The 20,000-nt window shown below is 45.0% G+C and overlaps 1 protein-coding gene across 1 annotated transcript in view; it reads left to right on the top strand.

The window, feature by feature from the left end:
* The window catches only part of LOC310794238 (calpain-2 catalytic subunit-like), a 39,093-nt gene that overhangs the window by 8,073 nt on the left and 11,020 nt on the right, over positions 1-20,000 (top strand). Inside the window, exons 3-14 of the mRNA XM_083656196.1 lie at positions 2,455-2,573; positions 3,993-4,126; positions 9,487-9,655; positions 10,730-10,813; positions 11,232-11,317; positions 12,035-12,100; positions 12,924-13,084; positions 15,012-15,205; positions 17,366-17,577; positions 18,224-18,260; positions 18,558-18,623; positions 18,922-18,979. Of these exons, the coding sequence (XP_083512322.1) occupies positions 2,455-2,573; positions 3,993-4,126; positions 9,487-9,655; positions 10,730-10,813; positions 11,232-11,317; positions 12,035-12,100; positions 12,924-13,084; positions 15,012-15,205; positions 17,366-17,577; positions 18,224-18,260; positions 18,558-18,623; positions 18,922-18,979 (1,386 nt within the window). The remainder of the gene's footprint in view (positions 1-2,454; positions 2,574-3,992; positions 4,127-9,486; positions 9,656-10,729; positions 10,814-11,231; positions 11,318-12,034; positions 12,101-12,923; positions 13,085-15,011; positions 15,206-17,365; positions 17,578-18,223; positions 18,261-18,557; positions 18,624-18,921; positions 18,980-20,000) is intronic.

Raw genomic sequence — 20,000 nt, 5'->3', positions numbered from 1 at the left:
GGCCTTACTGTGACTGGGCATGACTGCCACAACAAACAGCTAGCTCAGAGATGATGTGTCCTCATATTAGCCTTTGCAACAATGAGTATCTTCAGTTGTGGACCTGGCTTTCATGGAGATGTCGGTGGCCCGTATGCAATGTGGGCGTCACCATGATAGCTAGGTTCCGTGTGTTTGTTCTTGCTGGTGGGCATACATCACTGACCTCAATAATATGGACCAACTGAGCGTGACGTCACCCATTGGTATTTGATAAAACGGTTCTCTATATTTTTTGTTCAGCTAAAATAGTAGCAAGTGTCTGCCTGTGCTGGGCTTAGCCTACATTATTTTTTATTAATCTATTCATATTGTATTCGCCATTTGTAGGCTACTTTTTTTTTATGGTTTTATGGTTTACCTTACTAATAGGCAAGCATATACGTTTTACAACACTATATTGTTTAAGACCACTTTAAACTGAACATGTTACAGGCTTGCCAATAACGGTGTCCATTCAGTTCATTTAATTGTCATTCACCATTAAGGACATTATGAAGAACATTCTGCATGTAAATAAAGCTTTCTGAAACAGAAGTTGCACGGTGTCGCCTCACAGCAAGAAGGTCCTGGGTTTGATTCCCACCTGGGACGCTGTGGGAGCTGAGGGTGTGTCCCCATCCCCATGTCCTCAGTGCCTACGGCCCAGGTGGGCTCATCAAAAAGGCTCTTTCTGTGCAGAGTTTGCATGTTCTCCCCGTGCTCCCCTGGGGTTTCCTCCAGATAGGAACCCCCAGCAAAAAAAACAACAACATAGAAATGTATACAACAGGAACTTATTCCAATTATTTGGAGGTAGAAAACATTTTACACAATTGGCTGGTTACTCGCGGAGGCCTCAGGAAGGTATGAAGATATATGAAAAAATAGATCCTGCCTAACTAAGCCTCTCACATTCCATTAACTGCCAACACCTGTGCAAAAAGCAGCAGCTGCCAACTCAACAGGGACTATTTCCTATCGGAAATGAAAACACGAGCAAAACCTTTCTATTATTTTGAGAGTGAATTTCCCCTTTCCCCTTCTTTTTTTATATCTTTTATTTTGTTGTTGGTGTCTGTTGGATCATTTTTAATTTTAATGTTTATTTGAGTAGGGAAGGGACAGATACATAGCACATATTTAAACAAGAAACGGTCTGATGTCTAATATCATAAGATCATAATAGCCTAAGCTAATTTGCAATGTTTGACCCTAGATTAAAAGCAAATATTGAAAGCAAATATGCAATAAAATATACAATAAACAACAGAGATAGAGAACACACACAGATGGATATTATCAACATAGAACAGCGAGTCTACACAGACACACACACACACACACACACACACACACACACACACACACACACACACACACACACACACCCACGAAGAAAGACAAAGTACATGAGTACATGACTGAATGCTCTTCTTCTTATAAAATAAGAAGAAAATAAATCTTATAAGATTGTTTATAATTGATCCGAGAATGAACCCCTGTGGGATTCCCGTTTTGCACCCTAGTAAAGCTGATTGTTTATTATTAATAACGACATATTGCTCACAACTACTAAGATAGGATTTCAACCATTGTAAAGTTTGATCTGAAAAGTTATATTTGATAACCGCAACATTACGCAAGAGGGTGTGCTGTAACCGTTATTATTGACACATCAGCAAGCGCCTTGGTCCTGTCATGTCAATAATGATGGTAAAGCACATCCTCTTGTGATAATGATGGTAAAGCACACCCTCTTGTGATAATGATGGTAAAGCACACCCTCTTGTGATAATGATGGTAAAGCACACCCTCTTGTGATAATGATGGTAAAGCACACCCTCTTGTGATAATGATGGTAAAGCACATCCTCTTGTGATAATGATGGTAAAGCACACCCTCTTGTGATAATGATGGTAAAGCACACCCTCTTGTGATAATGATGGTAAAGCACACCCTCTTGTGATAATGATGGTAAAGCACATCCTCTTGTGATAATGATGGTAAAGCACATCCTCTTGTGATAATGATGGTAAAGCACACCCTCTTGTGATAATGATGGTAAAGCACACCCTCTTGTGATAATGATGGTAAAGCACATCCTCTTGTGATAATGATGGTAAAGCACATCCTCTTGTGATAATGATGGTAAAGCACACCCTCTTGTGATAATGATGGTAAAGCACACCCTCTTGTGATAATGATGGTAAAGCACATCCTCTTGTGATAATGATGGTAAAGCACACCCTCTTGTGATAATGATGGTAAAGCACACCCTCTTGTGATAATGATGGTAAAGCACACCCTCTTGTGATAATGATGGTAAAGCACACCCTCTTGTGATAATGATGGTAAAGCACACCCTCTTGTGATAATGATGGTAAAGCACACCCTCTCGTGATTATTGTTTAACTGAGGTCTCCTGTCTCTCAGGTGATTGCTGGCTGTTGGCAGCCATTGCCTCTCTGACCCTGAACGAAGACGTGATGGCCAGAGTCGTGCCCACCGACCAGGGCTTTGGTGACGACTATGCCGGAATCTTCCATTTCCAGGTATGTTAACACAGAGGGAGCTACAGACAGACCCACAGTCACTCAAAGCCAAACACATTCATACAGTCACACTGGGAGCATCAATTACTAAACCTAACCCTATAAAAATAGCAATAGCAATGTAAATATCTAACAGGAGTGTCGTCAGCATAAAGGTGTAAAATAAGCAGTGTTAAGCTGAAAATTATGAAGTGAAAATGTATGTTATGTTTGTGGATGATATGGCCAAGCGGAAGCATATACATGGAGAATAAGAAGGGGCCCATCGCTGAACCCTGTGGGACTGCTGAGGATGAGGATGACTTGTCTGTTGACAGAAGACGCTGAACCAGAGCTTGGGTCTCATTTATCAAACAGTGCGTGGGATCCATACTAAAAGTGTGCACAGAATGGCGTGCACAAAAAACGACAACACCTTTGCATGGGATAGATTTGCAAGGAGATGCTACATTGAAAAACAGATTGGATTGAGAAGACAGTCAATTAACATAAAATACATAATGCCCATCTTTCGGCGAAGACTAAAAATTCACCTTTTCAGGCTCCACCTGGCCCCATTTTGATCTAACATCTTTCTCTCTCTTCTAAAAAAAAAAGAGAAGAAAAAAAAATTCTCTCCATGCGTAATAGAGTGTACTCACTCGTGTGAGGACAGAGAGAGCTTATTGACAGATCGTCTGTGGTGCCAACGACCCTCCGGCTTATGAAGGTAAATAGCCTATGTCCATTGTCCAACACGTTTTCTCAATTAATTTCCCTCTTTGCGATGTGATAAAAGTTTCTCAGTGAGTTATAGTTAATTGCCTCACTGAATTATCTGCTAATACCCAATTTTAGCAGCATAATTTGATGTCTTGGCGTGGCAAGGCTGTGCGTAATGACATATCCAAAAGGAATTCCACTTTCCACTGCACAAATAGCTCTCTGCGCTGTGAGTGCAGCCATAATCTCCGTGCAGCGCGCCCAGCGCAGAGAGGTATTTGCGCGTAAGAGGTCCTTTTCAAAGCTCTTAGCACAAAGTAATTGTGCGCTGCTGACGATAGCATAATGCCATCTATCACCACATGTTAGCGCTGAAACGCCTGCTTTGGCTTGTGGCAGCCAATGCCCAGTACAGTTATCACAGGCATGCGCTTGTGTCCGCCCCCAATTTGCATTGTGCACGGCGTTAAATGAGCGCAAATGCTAAATTAGCGCTTTTGGGAAGATAGAGCCCAAAGTCTTTAGTCTGTCTCATGTTGAAAGGTTTCCAGAGTAAAAGTCTTCAGTCTGTCTCACGTTGAGAGGTTTTAAGAGTAAGAGTCTTCAGTCTCCAGTGTCACATTCTCTCTCTCTCTCTCTCTCTCTCTCTCTCTCTCTCTGTCTCTCTCTCTCTCTCTCTTTCTCTCTCTCTCTCTCTCTCTCTCTCTCTCTCTTCAGTTCTGGCAGTATGGGGAGTGGGTGGACGTTGTCATCGATGACCGTCTGCCGGTGAAAGATGGAGAGCTGCTGTTCGTCCACTCAGCCGAGGGCAGGGAGTTCTGGAGCGCTCTGCTGGAGAAGGCCTACGCCAAGTAAGTCCACCTCTTGATTTGAACTGTTCAGACCATGGAAGTGTTAAAGAACTGGATAGGGTATAGGACACACCCACCCATTCCTTTGAATGTAAGCTGCTCATTGGCACATGAAGCATTTTAAGGGGTTTTTATGTCTCCACCCAGCGATAGCCGTGGCCAGAGGAATTATGGTTTCAGGTCGTCTGTACGTCCATCCAATTCTCGTTAACGTAATATATCAGGAACGCCTAGGTGGAATTGCTTCAAATTTGGCCCAAACATCCACTTGGACTCAAGGATGAACTGATTAGATGTTGGTGGTCAAAGGTCAAAGTTCAAAGTCACTGTGACCTCACGACCTCCCATTTCATGCTTGTTAATGCGATATCTTCAGGAACGCCACGCTGGAATTTCTTCAAATTTAGCTAAAAAATCTCGACTGTTCGCTTGTTGGTGGAGGCATACATCCCCAATGCGGTATTTCTAGTTCTTCTTGGTTTTACTTCAGTGTAGATGTCTTCACGGGTCCAAAATCACGGACCCGGACCCTAATGGACCCGGGGAATTTGTGCCCGAACCCGTAATGGACCCGTCTATTATTAGAAATAAAAAAAGAAATCTGAGACCCGGCCCCGTTCAGAACCGATAAATGTCGGACCCGGACCCGGAGTGGACCCCTCTATTATTAGAAATCTGAGACCCGGCCCCGTTCAGATCCTAGAAATACAGAGGCAGAGACTAGTGGTGTCGACGTCAAAGTTGCTTGTTAACTGCTACAAGTTGTATATCAAATGAAACTTTGTGCATCTTTATTAACTAATGTTACTGTGGGTGCATTAGAAAGTGCGTTTCACAGTGAAACATGGGGGCTGCTACCTGTTAACGCTAGTTAGATAGTACAGTCAGTGGCAGTCTCTATGCTACCGCCGTTCCTTCGCCCAAAAACACACACAACAGCGCTAGAAACAATCACATACATGTTGGGACTTGTCCAAAATCCAAAGTACGGGAAACAGTCATCTTCAATTAAATCCACAGCGAGAGGAACCAGCAAGAGGGTTACCTCTCTGCAACGAAAATCACTTCCTCGGTTGCCTGAGGCGCATGTGTGCAGAGATGGGCAGTATTTTAAATACATGTATTTAAAATACGTATTTCAAATACATTTGTGTATTTTGTAATTTGTATTTGGCTAGACCGAGAAAAATAAGATGTAATTTGTATCAAGATACTTTCAGACCTTCTATTTTGTGTATTTTAAATACATAAAATACTTTTTTCTTTAATTTTATGTTATTTGATTCTCAAATTGACACATTCTTACCATTGACACAGGTTTAAACTGTGGAGGAAAGAAATGTGACATGTCACTTCTACTATAGAAACACAGCATCAGGCAGCCTACACAGTATGTAATGGAGAGAGTTCCTGGAAACAGGCGAGTTGAATTCACAGTTGAAGACTTGTAACATTACTCACATTGGGTTGCAAACAGGAAAGAACGTGAAGTTTCTTCTTTCTTAACATTTTCACAACACAACCGACTTCTGCTTATCTTATCTTCCTCTCCGCCTTACCACTTCTCTGAACTGGGGATAAGGTACGCTTTGCCGCTTGTTTAATGCCGCCTGTGCGTCCCCCGTGTGTCGCGGTTGAGTGGAGATAGCCTTTTTTATTATTAAATCTGCCAAATTCAAACAGATAATCACGATGGTCCGATGTAGAAGTGTCAGAGGTCGATGGGGGTCGGCCCATTGACGATGGTCGATGCCATCGTCCATGGTGCCAACCCTAGTACACAAAGGAGAATACTGTCACAGAGGACTAAGAGATGATTTACCATCTAAGGAAACCAGAAAATTTCACATTTGATAAGCTGGAATCAGAGAATTAGGACATTTTCTTTACAGAAATGGCTCAAAATGATGAACAGATGATCAAAATAGGCAATTAATGTAATATTTAGCAATGAATTGATGGATTGACTAATTGTTGCAATCAGTTTTTATAAAATGTATTTTTATGTATTTTTAAAATACAAAATACGTATTTGTATCTCAAATACATTTTCAGACGAGTATTTTGTATTTGTATTGTGATACATTTTTTGAGCAAGTATTTGTAATTTGTATCAAAATACTTTATGATGTATTTTCGCCCATCTCTGCATGTGTGCGCATGTGTCCGCATGTGGTCACATGCGCCTCATGTAAACGAGGAAGTAATTTTCATTGCAGATGGGAACGCTCTTTGCTAGTTATTTTCTCCATGGATTTAGTTGCAGTTTGTGACAACAAGCCTCACGTGTGCTGTTTTGATGCGTTTCTCTCGTGATCAGCGTTGATCACGGGTCTTCTCGGATCCACTCGGGTATTACACGCCCTCGGCTCGCACAGACTCGGGAGGGGAGGGGGGATGGAAAAAGAAAAGTGGGGCGAGGTGATTTACAGCTCTGACAGCCACTCGCCGGGTCCACTCGGGTCTTATTGGACCCGGCATTTCACTGTCAGAGCCCCGAGACCCGTGACAATCGCTACCGGAACCGACCCAGACCCGGAGTCACTTCTTTTGAATGGACCCAGGTCGGATCCTCGGGTATTCGGGGGGTCGGGCATACCCGAAGACCTCTACTTCAGTGATGTACAGCCCAAGGCCATGTGCACATGTCTGCTTGTGTTCAGATTCAGATTCAGATTCATTTATTTAGAAGATGGGACATTGCACATTAATGGACAGTACAGCCGTACAGTAAATATGCCAGGTTTTAGCCCAAGGGCTAGTTTCCACCTGTAGTCCCATGGCAGGTTGATGCAATCTTGAAAAGAAAAAAAAATTTAATAATACAAAAAATGAATAGTATAAAAGGTTAGTAAAACACAAGGTGAGTAAAACACACAGAGCATGCAGCAAAACATGACAGACAATATGCTAAAAATGATCACATTGTTGGTTTGATCTGAGCCACAATTTCAATTGGCCTTTAAAGGTGGCGAGACTAGGGCATTCTCTAATAAAGAGAGGTAGATTATTCCAGAGGGTGCTTCCCATGTAGGATAAGGTCCTCTGGCTAAAGCAAGTTTTTCTAAAGGGGACCTCACAGACCTTGTTTGTAATGGCCCGAGTGACACGGGTCGAGTTGGCGGTCGAACGATATTTGATGAAGTCAGCTAGAGGAGGCGGCGCCAGTCCATGTAGAACTTTGTATATTAAACAGGCAGAGGTGAAATTTCTAAAGTTCTCAAAACTTAGCATGTCATATTTACGTATGACATGACAGTGGTGATGAGAAAAGGGTTTTTTATCTAGTATTTTCAGGGCTTTTTTATAAAGTAATTCGGCTGGTTTGAGAGTAGTTACTCCTGTCAACGACCAGCTATTTATACAATAATTCAGATGCGAGAGGATCATCGAGTGTAAAAATAAAAACGCAGCGTCTGTGGACAGACAGCTCCTTATTTGTCTGAAGTTATACAAGTGGAATTTAATTTTTTTGGAGATCATTTTGATGTGGTTGCTGAACGTTAGGTTGGAATCCAACATCACGCCTAAGTATTTAAACTCGTTAACCACAGATAATTCCTCTGACCCCAAGAAGACATTGGAGCGCGCAGGTGCAATGTTTCTTTTAGAAAAGAACATGCAAACTGTTTTTTTTGCATTCAGCATGAGACAAGATTTAGTTAGCCATGCCTGGATATGAGAGAGAGCTGAAGATAAGACACGTGCCGCCTCCCCTGGGTTTTTAGCCCTTGTGAAGATAACTGTGTCGTCAGCATAAAGCTGGACATCTACATTAAAACAGTAATCAGGAAGATCATTAATGTACAAAGAAAAGAAAATTGGCCCCAAAATTGACCCTTGGGGGACCCCTACTGGACAGCTCAGGTAAGGGGAGCTGACACCGCCAACCACAGTGCACTGCTCCCGGTGAGACAGATATGATTCAACCCATTTAATGGCCGCAACAGAAAAATTGAAGCTGGACAATTTAGAGAGGAGCACACTGTGGTTGACGGTGTCAAACGCCCTCTTAAGGTCGAGGAACACAGCTCCCACACAACCATCCCTGTCCAAGGAGCCTTTTATTTTCTCCAAGAGCAGGACCAAAGCAGAGTCAGTTGAGTGATGTGGACGAAAACCAAACTGCATGGGGTGCAAGGGGGTCTGGCTCGTCTCAAGAAATTCTATAAGTTGTTTAGCAACCCATTTTTCAATGATTTTAGAAATTATTGGTAAAATACTGATGGGTCTAAAGTTGTTCATGTCAGATTTATCACCAGCTTTGTAGATTGGGGTAACTGAGGCCAGTTTCCATGCCTTTGGGACGGTTGAGTGCTTGATAGATAAATTAACTAAGTGCATAATAGGTGGCATAATAGGTGGCACTTTGTTCAGGAGTGAGCCCAGGCCCAGAGTTTTAGTCGCCAGAGCCATAGAGAGAGAGGGGGCTCCAGAAAACGCCTCTTGGTGGCTTCTGAAAAATAAAACTGAATGAGCCTGGTTAAAACCATACAGATCTGGGAACTCATTCTGTTTCGTTCTGCGCTTCAGTCTGGACTCCAAGCATTCCACAGTCATTTCAATGGGTGGGGTTATTTGCCTTGACAGACAACTCCTTCAGCCAATCAGCGTTGCCAAATCCAGTCCTTAAGCCAATCAGCGTTGGAAACAGTCAAATTGAAATCCACTCGCAAGAATGGCAAAAACGTATTTTTCACCACGAAACTCCACTGTTGCATACTCCTGTTCTTGTTTAATTATTGTCATTGAGTCTATTTCTGCAATAACTGCACTTAAGGCTGTGTAAACTTGACGAACGCTGACGTTGCTGCTCGAGCTGCAAAGCCATGGGAGCAGCCATTACTGCTTTGCCAGTGATTGGCTGGTTATGATGTCAACTACGAGGCAGGGCCCTGATTGGCTAGTGCACTTTGTAATTTCTGCAAATCACTTTGGATAAAAGAGGTAGGTGGTTCGATGCCCGCCATCTCCAGTCTGCATGTCGAAGTGTCAAGATACAAGATACTAGTAAAGCAGGTGTAACCAATAACATTGTGGACTGGAACCATAATTAATGGTATTGGTTACACCTGCTTTACCTCCTGCTTTTACCACCTCAAAACGGTTGCTGTGAAATGGGCCCATACTGCCGTTGTCGGAGTCTGTCGTACCATGGTGATGTTATCCCGGAGCAACATAAAGCTAATGTAGGCTAACACACTACCAAGCTCGTTACAAGCGACGCGTGGCTCACCTGGTGTTGGCTGATGCACGGAGCAGGTACTGAAACGGTCTGACTCACTCGCTGGTTCGCATCGTGTCCAGTTAGGAATCCGCATCAGATCTCAAGCTAACCCGTGCCGTCCCGTGTGCTGCAGGGTGAACGGCTCCTACGAGGCGCTGTCGGGCGGCTCCACCACGGAGGGCTTTGAGGATTTCACCGGAGGAATCGCAGAGAACTTTGACCTGCAACGTCCCCCAAAGAACATGTTCCAGATCATCACCAAGGCTCTGGAGTCCGGAGCGCTGCTCGGCTGCTCCATCGACGTGAGTCCACGGGAGGAGGGGAAGGGAACTGAGGGGCTGTCGGGTCGCATCTATCGTTTTCCCAACCCAGTTTAGATGAAGCCACACCCACTTGCGTACGACGAAAGCCTTGGATTTTAAACTGGGGAAATATGGCTGCTCAAACTTTTCTTTTATATTTTCTGAGGCAATCCTGGGGATATATATCCACGGGTGGAAAGGGTTTCTTGCATGCCCTGGGGTTGGAGGGGGGTTCTGGTGTGTCTCGGCCCGGCCTTCACCCTCACATCTTTATGGGGGTTTGGGCCGGGGTGGGGGGCACCGGTGCTCTCCATCAATGGTTGAAGGATGCCGGTAGGTCAGAATACTTTAGGTTATGCAGATTAGCTACAGCCTAACTTTAGGCTGTAGCCAGACGTGGCCAGATGGAATGAGTAGCAGCTGTATGCCCTAGGGCTGGGCAATCAATGTCAGACTAATTGTTTGTTGTCTATTCAGTAGCATCATATCGCCTGGTAATTATAATACACGATAACTTGATTACAAAATTGTACTTTGCTTATACGAACCCTATTGTGATATACATTAGGATGTTTCAAAACTGCAGCGTGACTCGACGCCTCTGGAAACTCCTGAAACTTTTATGAAAACTTTTAAACTAACTGTTGTGGATGATGTTTTCACAAACACATTTTAGTGAAGCATTTATAATAAGAGAAAGTTTCCAAACAAGCGGCCATGTTTTTCCTGTTTGAAATCCAAGGCTTTCGGTGTACGGAAGTGGGAGTGGCTTAATCTAAATTGGGTTGGAAAAAAGACAGACGCGGTCGAGTCTGATCCAGGATCAGTCTGACTGTCTCTGTGTTTCTATTGGTCAGATCACCAGCTCTCTGTGTTTCTATTGGTCCAATCACCAGCTCTCTGTGTTTCTATTGGTCCGATCTCCAGCTCTCTGTGTTTCTATTGGTCAGATCACCAGCTCTCTGTGTTTCTATTGGTCAGATCACCAGCTCTCTGTGTTTCTATTGGTCAGATCACCTGCTCTCTGTGTTTCTATTGGTCAGATCACCAGCTCTCTGTGTTTCTATTGGTCAGATCACCAGCGCCGCCGACTCAGAGGCCGTCACTCGTCAGAAGCTGGTGAAAGGCCACGCCTACTCACTGACCGGCGCCGTGGAGGTAACGCTACTTCCTGTCCCCTGTGGTAACAATGGAAGACTGGTAGTGTTGTATAGGAGTAATCACACACTGATACTGATTGATTGATTGAATTTATTTGACAAATTAAAAAATACACCAACAAGCAAACAGTATAAAATAGTTCATCAGGATATCACAATAAAGTCGTTAAACTTATTTCCATTGTGGTCCTGTGTCCTTGTGTTGTTATATGACACTGTGACATTGTGTGTAAGTCACAAGTCTGACAGATATAGTTTGCTGTGAGGAAGGTTCCCTTTTTAAAACACAACTCAACTTTCTCATCATCATCCAGCTCAAAAAAGTCTACTAATAGAGGACATGTTACTAAAACATTTTACATTGTATTTGAGCTCAAAATTAATTGCGTGCTTGCGTGCGTGTGTGTGTCTTGCAGGTGAACTATCGTGGCCGTAAGGAGAAGCTGGTGCGGATGAGGAACCCCTGGGGCCAGGTGGAGTGGACCGGAGCTTGGAGTGACGGGTAACACACACACACACACACACACGCGCGCGCGCGTGCGCGCGTGTGTGTGCGCGCGCACACACACACACACACACACACACACACACACACACACACACACACACACACACACACACACACACACACACACAGCTAATGCCTACTATACACTAGACTAGAAGACTTTGAAAGGATTAAATTCTGACACCCTCTCATTTTTAATAGACTGTAAATGAACCACACTAAATGACCCCAAGGCACAGTGCGGTTCACATGTGTATGCTAGTTTGTAATGTATTTGTTATATTGCTTTTATGTTTCCCATGAACACGGAAGTGATTTTATTTTGAAAAGACAGTAGGCATAGGTAACGAATACAACTTGGTACTGCATTTATTGGTGTCCTGTTTTGTTTTGGTGCTGGAGAGAGCTCAACTATTGGTTTGCAGGAGCCAAGACTAAAGACTCTCCTGATCATATTAAAAACGTTTGATTTTGTCAGAAGAAGACAAGAGGAGAAGAAGACCGAGTTGAGACAGCTTGGACTGAGTTTTTATCACCAGCTTAGACTAAAGTAAATGATAGAGATGACAGGAGCCCACCACGACTCCAGCAAAATTGCCAATGCGACATTGGCAATTTGTCTGCAACATTGAAATAGCTTGAAAAGTCTTTCGTTGTGAGGTCAGCATAAGAAAGTCATAATTAGTGATAATAATAATTGTTTTTCTGCAGGTCGTCTGAGTGGAACTCGGTGGACGGGGAGTGTCCTCACGCCAACTCAGAGGATGGAGAGTTCTGGTGGGTCAAGTCAAATCAAGTCAAGCACAATATAGCTGGCTAGTGAGTCCACATCAAGCCTAATGCTATTACTATTCAAGTGTGAGACAATTACATTTGACTTTTGAATTGACATTATGACATCTAAAGCTGGGTCTGTGCCGTCAACCGTTTACGCTCACCCATGCTGCGACTCACATCTTTATGGTTGACTCAGAATGTGCCACTCACATTGGGTCGTGACTAGGGCTGGCATGGATCACGGATAATCCGTGACCCGTACGGATCATCAGCCCCCACGGTTCAGAACGCGGTTCGGAAATGTCAATGGTATTATCACCGGACGGTGAAATGTTGCCTTGGACACATAACAACAAAACAACACGTGGGGCCACCGAGTAGCATAACGTAGCATCAACGTTAATGTTTCCAGACTCACCCGGTCTGGTCTGTACCCGTGTCAAGTGACTACGTTAGCGAGCAACAGCCAGGAAGTTAGGCACAGTGCCACCTAAAACAGGAAGTTGGGTTGTTCTGCCTTCAGAGTAAAAGCATAAATTGTGTCATGAGAAAAACATATTTTTTGAGCTGTGCAGGGCAACAAATGGTTAGAGAAGTATAATAGTATTAAAAATTAAAATCAAAAATCAAATTTTGAGAGAAAAAATCTGATATAGTCTATATATATATTTTTTGCTGATCCGAAAAATCCGTGATCCGTGGCTCAAAATCCGTCATGCGATCCGATCCGTTGGTTTTCTGATCCGTGCCAGCCCTAGTCGTGACAGTCCTCAGGGTTGTTTACAGAGTGAGAGGTCTAATCACCGTCCTCCTCTCTTTGCAGGATGTCATTCACTGACTTCCTGCGTCACTACTCTCGTATCGAGGTGTGCACCCTGACCCCGGACACCCTCACCGACGACTCAGTCAAACACTGGAGCGTCAGCAAGTTCGACGGCAGTTGGAGGAGAGGCTCCACCGCTGGGGGCTGCAGGAACCACCCCTGTGAGTACCACTGCACTACTAGGCTTGCTTGCCAGACTCTCTCCGTTTCGCACTGTACCCGTGCAGGAGAGAGTCTGGCTGGTCTTACTCTCACTCTGGGTCCAGCGGGAAAAAAGGCTCTGTTATCTTTACAACCCTCCACCGACAGTACCAAGCAGGCCTGCTTTATTGCACAATCCAAAGCCATTTTTAGCGTGTAGCAACGCTAGCGCATTGTTGTTGTTGTTGTTGTTGTTGTTGTTGTTGTTGTTGTTGTTTCACGGCGGCTGAATGGGTTTGAGAATGACACACAGGGAGCGTCCGACTTAATGGTCGGAGCCGGTCAGAGCCGGTCGGGGCCGGTCGGAGCCAGGGGCAGAGCTTGCATGGAGCGGAACTCGCCATCTTCGACTGCTCGGAATCCTCTCTGCCCCTCCCTATGGCTGTGCAACAGTCTCTGACACAGGGGACGACTGTCACCAAGAGACTCATTCTGAAGGAATGGAAGTCCACCTTCTTTTCAACTGTGGTTGACGGACGTGGTCTCAGTTATACGAATGGAGAGACTCAGGTTCCTGAGGACTAACTCACTTAAAATATTCTCAACTATCGGGGACCCGTTTCTGGCCTACTTTGACAAGGTTAAAAATGACAAGTCTCTATTTCAGCTGTGGAAAGGGCTATTAAAAATCCTGTAAAGCGTAAATCCGTGTAAAGGACTCGAATGACTCCGAGGCGTTATATCGTCAAGCTCTTTATTAGCGACTGAACAGAACCACTGTCATGCCAAACAAACCCTAAACACACACACCTATCTCCACTAGCTACTCTTAGCCTAGCCATAGATCCTCACAAACCCCAAACACACACACCTATCTCCACTAGCTACTCTTAGCCTAGCCATAGCTCCTCACAACCCCCAAACACACACACCTATCTCCACTAGCTACTCTTAGCCTAGCCATAGCTCCTCACAACCCCCAAACACACACACCTATCTCCACTAGCTACTCTTAGCCTAGCCATAGCTCGTCACAACCCCCAAACACACACACCTATCTCCACTAGCTACTCTTAGCCTAGCCATAGCTCCTCACAAACCCCAAACACACACACACACCTATCTCCACTAGCTACTCTTAGCCTAGCCATAGCTCCTCACAAACTCCAAACACACACACACCTATCTCCACTAGCTACTCTTTGCCTAGCCATAGCTCCTCACAACCCCCAAACACACACACCTATCTCCACTAGCTACTCTTAGCCTAGCCATAGCGCCTCACAAACCCCAAACACACACACCTATCTCCACTAGCTACTCTTAGCCTAGCCATAGCGCCTCACAAACCCCAAACACACACACCTATCTCCACTAGCTACTCTTAGCCTAGCCATAGCTCCTCACAACCCCCAAACACACACACCTATCTCCACTAGCTACTCTTAGCCTAGCCATAGCTCCTCACAAACCCCAAACACACACACACACCTATCTCCACTAGCTACTCTTAGCCTAGCCATAGCTCCTCACAAACCCCAAACACACACACCTATCTCCACTAGCTACTCTTAGCCTAGCCATAGCGCCTCACAAACCCCAAACACACACACCTATCTCCACTAGCTACTCTTAGCCTAGCCATAGCTCCTCACAACCCCCAAACACACACACCTATCTCCACTAGCTACTCTTAGCCTAGCCATAGCTCCTCACAACCCCCAAACACACACACCTATCTCCACTAGCTACTCTTAGCCTAGCCATAGCTCCTCAGTTCGTGCCAGATCCCTGGGAAGATGATCTTAGAGAGACTATCCTGGATGATGAGTGTGAGGATGTCTGGTCAAGCTCTTCATGTTGTTTATGTACTAGCAAAGCCAGGGAAATGCAATCTTGTCAGTAGAAGTGTATTGTGAAGGTGATGTAACTTGTCTCTGTCTGCAGACACGTTCTGGACCAACCCTCAGTTTGTGATCAAGCTGGACGAGGAGGATGATGACCCAGAAGACGGAGAGGCGGGCTGCAGCTTCGTGGTCGGTCTGATCCAGAAGAACCGCAGGAAGCTCAGGAAGTCTGGAGAGGACATGCACACCGTGGGCTTCGCCATCTACGAGGTGAGAGAGAGACCCCACCTGTCTGTGAGAGAGAGAGCCCTCCTGCATGTGTGTGTGTGAGAGAGATAGAGAGAAAGAGAAACCCCAGCTGTCTGTGAGAGAGAGAGCCCTGCTGCATGTGAGAGAGAGAGACAGACAGAGAGAGACACCCCAGCTGCCTGTGAGAGAGAACAGCTCACAGAAGAGACTAAAGCCCAAAACACACCGGTTGCCAGTTTAACACGTTGAGTGCCATAGCCGAGATATCTCGTCTTACATAATCCAACGGTTAAGTGCCATAGACGAGCTATCTCGTCTTACATAAACATTTTTTTTTTTTGACGGTGGGACATCAATCAACCCCTTTTACGTCTTTTATATCACTATTGGAGCAAGAGAATGTGTATAATCTATTTTACCGACCACTAAGTGGCGACAGTTCTCTCCAGACAGAGACAGAGAGAAAGCCACAGCCACGGGACCCGTGGACCAAAAGCAGCCGCCTCCCGCGGAAATGGCTTGGCGATTTTACAGTCAGAAACGAACGAGCCTCATTCTCATACTGTAGGCGGGGACGCTTCGCGCTGCTGCGGTGGGGGGTTCCAGAAATGGACTGGGTGAGCAGCATAAAGCCTAGAGTCGCACGGGGCTTCATCGGGGCTATCAAACCCAAGAGACAGTGAGACCTATCCACACTCGCTGCCAGGGAGAGAGGCTGCTCTAACTCGCTGCTCAAACTCCCAGCAGCAGAGCACTCCGCAGCACAGACGGAGGGAGGAGTTTGGAGACACACACACACTCTCAGAGAGAGAGAGAGAGAGAGAGAGGAGAGAGAGAGAGAGAGGAGAGAGAGAGAGAGAGAGAGAGAGAGAGAGAGAGCGCACAGAGTGGGAGACAAGGGCACCCATAATCACAGGCACGTGAGGTGGTTCTAAAAATCCATTTATCTCCAAACTCTCTGAAAATCTCTGAAACCATGCTGTACTCAACGGCTAATATCTACATAACTACTAACTCTGCAAACTAACTCTTTTAGACAGAGAAAGCACACATTCTATTAGTTATTTTTAGATGATTGGTGTTCACGAATTCTTAACAGAAAATAATCCTCGGCTCTTGTAAAATGAGCCAGAATCCTCAAAAAAAACCCTGGCACAACTTACCTACAGGATTGAAAAAATGGCTGGCACTCAATGTGTTAAGTGTATCTTTCCTGCCACAGCCCGTAGTTTGGGGCAGGTCATTTGTGAATGTCTGCATGGTCACACAAGGCATCAACATGTGCTTCAAAGGCCATCCACTTCACAACGTTCTGCCAGCTCACCATCCACTTCACAACGTTCTGCCAGCTCACCATCCACTTCACAACGTTCTGCCAGCTCACCATCCACTTCACAACGTTCTGCCAGCTCACCATCCACTTCACAACGTTCTGCCAGCTCACCATCCACTTCACAACGTTCTGCCAGCTCACCATCCACTTCACAACGTTCTGCCAGCTCACCATCCACTTCACAACGTTCTGCCAGCTAACCATCCACTTCACAACGTTCTGCCAGCTCACCATCCACTTCACAACGTGGAGCTTGATGTATTCTAACAGTGGATTTAGCTGGTGCACGAAGCAGAAGCACTAACATGTTGTTTGTTTTGTCTCTTCAGGTTCCATCACAGGTGAGCTGCACCCACAGCCTCTGGAGGTCAAAGGTTGAGCTGCACCCACAGCCTCTGGAGGTCAAAGGTTGACAAAGACACTTCCTTCTCATTATGTGGCAGCTGAACAGCTTGGCTCAGAGACTCAGAGGCTTCGGACAGGACAGGATGGAAAATGTTTTTTGCAAAATGACAGAATCCAACATTAGTAAACACTGAAGGTTTTTATTAGTCATATGCATTGTTTGGGGTCGTTACTCAAAAAAGTAATATATTACACATTACACATTACTTTAAAAAAGTAATGTCTTACTTTACTCCTTGGAGCAAGTAATTTGTTACACTACTCGTTACAGTACTCCTTACAGTACTCGTTACATTAATTCTGCGTTATTCCTAAACATCACCTGAGAGGAGCATTGTCAGTTAACAACATTAAACCTTACGCTACATATGCCCACATATCAGCACAAATCCCTATCCTGGTACAGGGACTGGTACAGCTTATTGGCTGCCGCACCTCACCTGGCTCTCTCTGATTGGCTGCATCAGTTCCACGGACAGAAGGAGGTGCACCTGGATAAGAACTACTTCCTGAGCCACGCCCAGACGGCGCGCTCCGAGACGTTCGTCAACCTGCGTGAGGTCAGCACACGCTTCACAATGCCGCCCGGCGAGTACCTCATCGTCCCATCGACCTTCGACCCCCACCTCAACGGAGACTTCTGCATCCGAGTCTTCTCCGAGAAGCAGACCGAGACACAGTAAGACTAGTCTCTCAAGCCAGTCTAACTCTTCCACAATCACAATGTCAAAGAGACAGTCTGTACTTCAGCTCGTTAACACAGAGACAGTCTGTACTTCAGCTCGTTAAAATTTGGTCAGAGGAAGTTGTCATCTTCCAAAGAAAAGAAAAGAAAAAAGAAAAGAAAAGAAAAAAAAAAGATGCACACTGGAAGGAAGTTCGATGTTATTCGACCAATCACGACACAGAAACAAAACCGAGGCAAATGATTGGAGAAATTAGCGGATGCCCCGCCCTATTTTCCCTTTCGACCAACTGTCTCTGTGAAGTACAGACGTAGGCGGGAGCATTTGCAAATTGTGGAAGCCAACGCGACTGTTATAAGAGACTGTGTGTGTGTGTGTGTGTGTGTGTGTGTGTGTGTGTGCGTGCGTGTGCGCGTGCGCGTGTGCGTGCGTGTGCGTGTGCGTGTGCGCGTGCGTGTGCGTGTGTGTGTGCGTGTGCGTGTAGGTGTGTGTGTGTGTGTGTGTGTTTGTGTGTGTGTGTGTGTGTGTGTGTGCGTGCGCGTGCGTGTGTGCGTGCGTGTGTGTGCGTGTGCATCAGTGGGCTTGTATTTATGTGTTCCCCCACTGTTTATAATGTGTTAATAATCCTCTGTCTGTCAGAGCCTGTGATGACCCAGTCAGCGCTGAGCTGGAGGACGTAAGTAGCAATAATAATAACAAAACTACAACTACCCCCAAGGGGGGCAATACAGCAATATTTTACATTTTTAGGCCTCAGGATGCCAATGCCATAAAACACCACAGAAGAAGACATCATCAGTGACATCGTCAGTGATAATAGGGTGAAAACATTCGCCCACAGGGGCAGTATAGCGATATTCTATGTTTTTAGTCTTTCACACTCACAGAGCTGATAGTGAAATCTTGTGCGTGCAGTTTAGTATCTATAGTAATAATAATAGTGCTCACAGCTCCCTCTCTTCTTCTGTGGTAGGAGGCAGTTTCTGATGAAGAAGTGGATGCTGGCTTCAGAGGGTTGTTCTGCAAGCTGGCCGGAGATGTGAGTACAGAAGACATTTGACTGAATGGACTCACAACTGTGTTTGAGATGACCGCTATGAAGAGGAACAACAGAGAAAGTCAGCTAATGGCGCAAAAACAGAGCACTTCTGGTGTGAATGGCCAGGCTCCTGCTTGAGCTGAATTTACGCGCCGCGCTGCATCCGTTTCCAGTGTGTTTGCAGCGTAAATGAGGCAGAGATGGCTGATTCACACAGGAAAAGGAAAGAGTTGGAGCAGTTACAGTACGTGTTTTCAAAGTAACGGTGTTTGACTCTTGTTTCATGGTTGTGTTTCAGGACATGGAGATCTCTGCAGTGGAGCTGAAAACCATCCTGAATAAGATCGTGTCCAAACGTAAGTCTGCCAGGTGGTCTCCTCAGCCTGTCTGTTGAGCCACACATTGAGGGGCTGCTATCTGCTGTGGACAACCAACAGGTACTACCAGAAGCCAGTGGAGCTGAGTTAAATTGAGTTGAGTTGAGTTTAATTGAGTTGAGTTTAATTGAGTTGAGTTGAGTTGAGGAGTTGAGTTGAATTGAATTGAGTTGAGTTGAGTTGAGTTGAGTTGAGTTGAGTTAAATTGAGTTGAGTTGAGTTTAATTGAGTTGAGTTGAGTTGAGGAGTTGAGTTGAATTGAATTGAGTTGAGTTGAGTTGAGTTGAGTTGAGTTGAGTTGAATTGAGTTGAGTTGAGTTGAGTTGAGTTGAGTTGAGTTGAGTTGAGTTGAGTTGAGTTGAAGCGGTACCATGGGCAGGGCCGGCCCGCCCTATATGCGAACTAAGCGGCTGCCTAGAGCCCCGGGATTTGCCAGGGGCCCCCTCAATTTTTTTTTTTTTTTTTTTTTTACAAACATAGGCTATAATATTATAGGCTGTGTGTGGTAGTTAAAACATAGGTTGACGTTTATTTATGTTTGTAGTTTAAACAAAAACATAAATACTGTAGGCTACATACAGTACAACACAAAAGGCTGTTATTTACCTTTTGTCGCCACCTGGTGAGTAAATATATATGTAACTAAAACCAGAAGCGTCATGCCCATTGAAACTGAGGGGGCAGTTGCCACCTCAGATTTTTTGAAAAAAATAAAAGAAGGGGGAAGTCAAATTCATGCTGTTAGTTATTATAGGTATAGTTTGCATAGCAAGTTAGTTGGCTATACTTGTACTACCATGCAGCTAATGTTAGCATTGTAATGTTAGCCAGAGCTGTTATGACAGTGAGCTGTTACACTTTATCTGGGCAGACTGATTGAATCATTGCAGATCTATTCAGACCTTAGGTCGCCACCAAAACTTTTTTGCTGGGGACCTTCACTGCCGAATGTTTATCTCTAAATAAATATACAGTATTTACCCTAATGAGAAAAGGAGCA

The sequence above is a fragment of the Poromitra crassiceps genome, assembly GCF_964638095.1.
Source record: "Poromitra crassiceps genome assembly, chromosome: 19".
In the NCBI taxonomy this organism is placed as follows: Eukaryota; Metazoa; Chordata; class Actinopteri; order Beryciformes; family Melamphaidae; genus Poromitra; species Poromitra crassiceps.
Note: the sequence above shows the minus strand (reverse complement) of the source record. Positions and strands in the feature narration are given on the sequence as shown.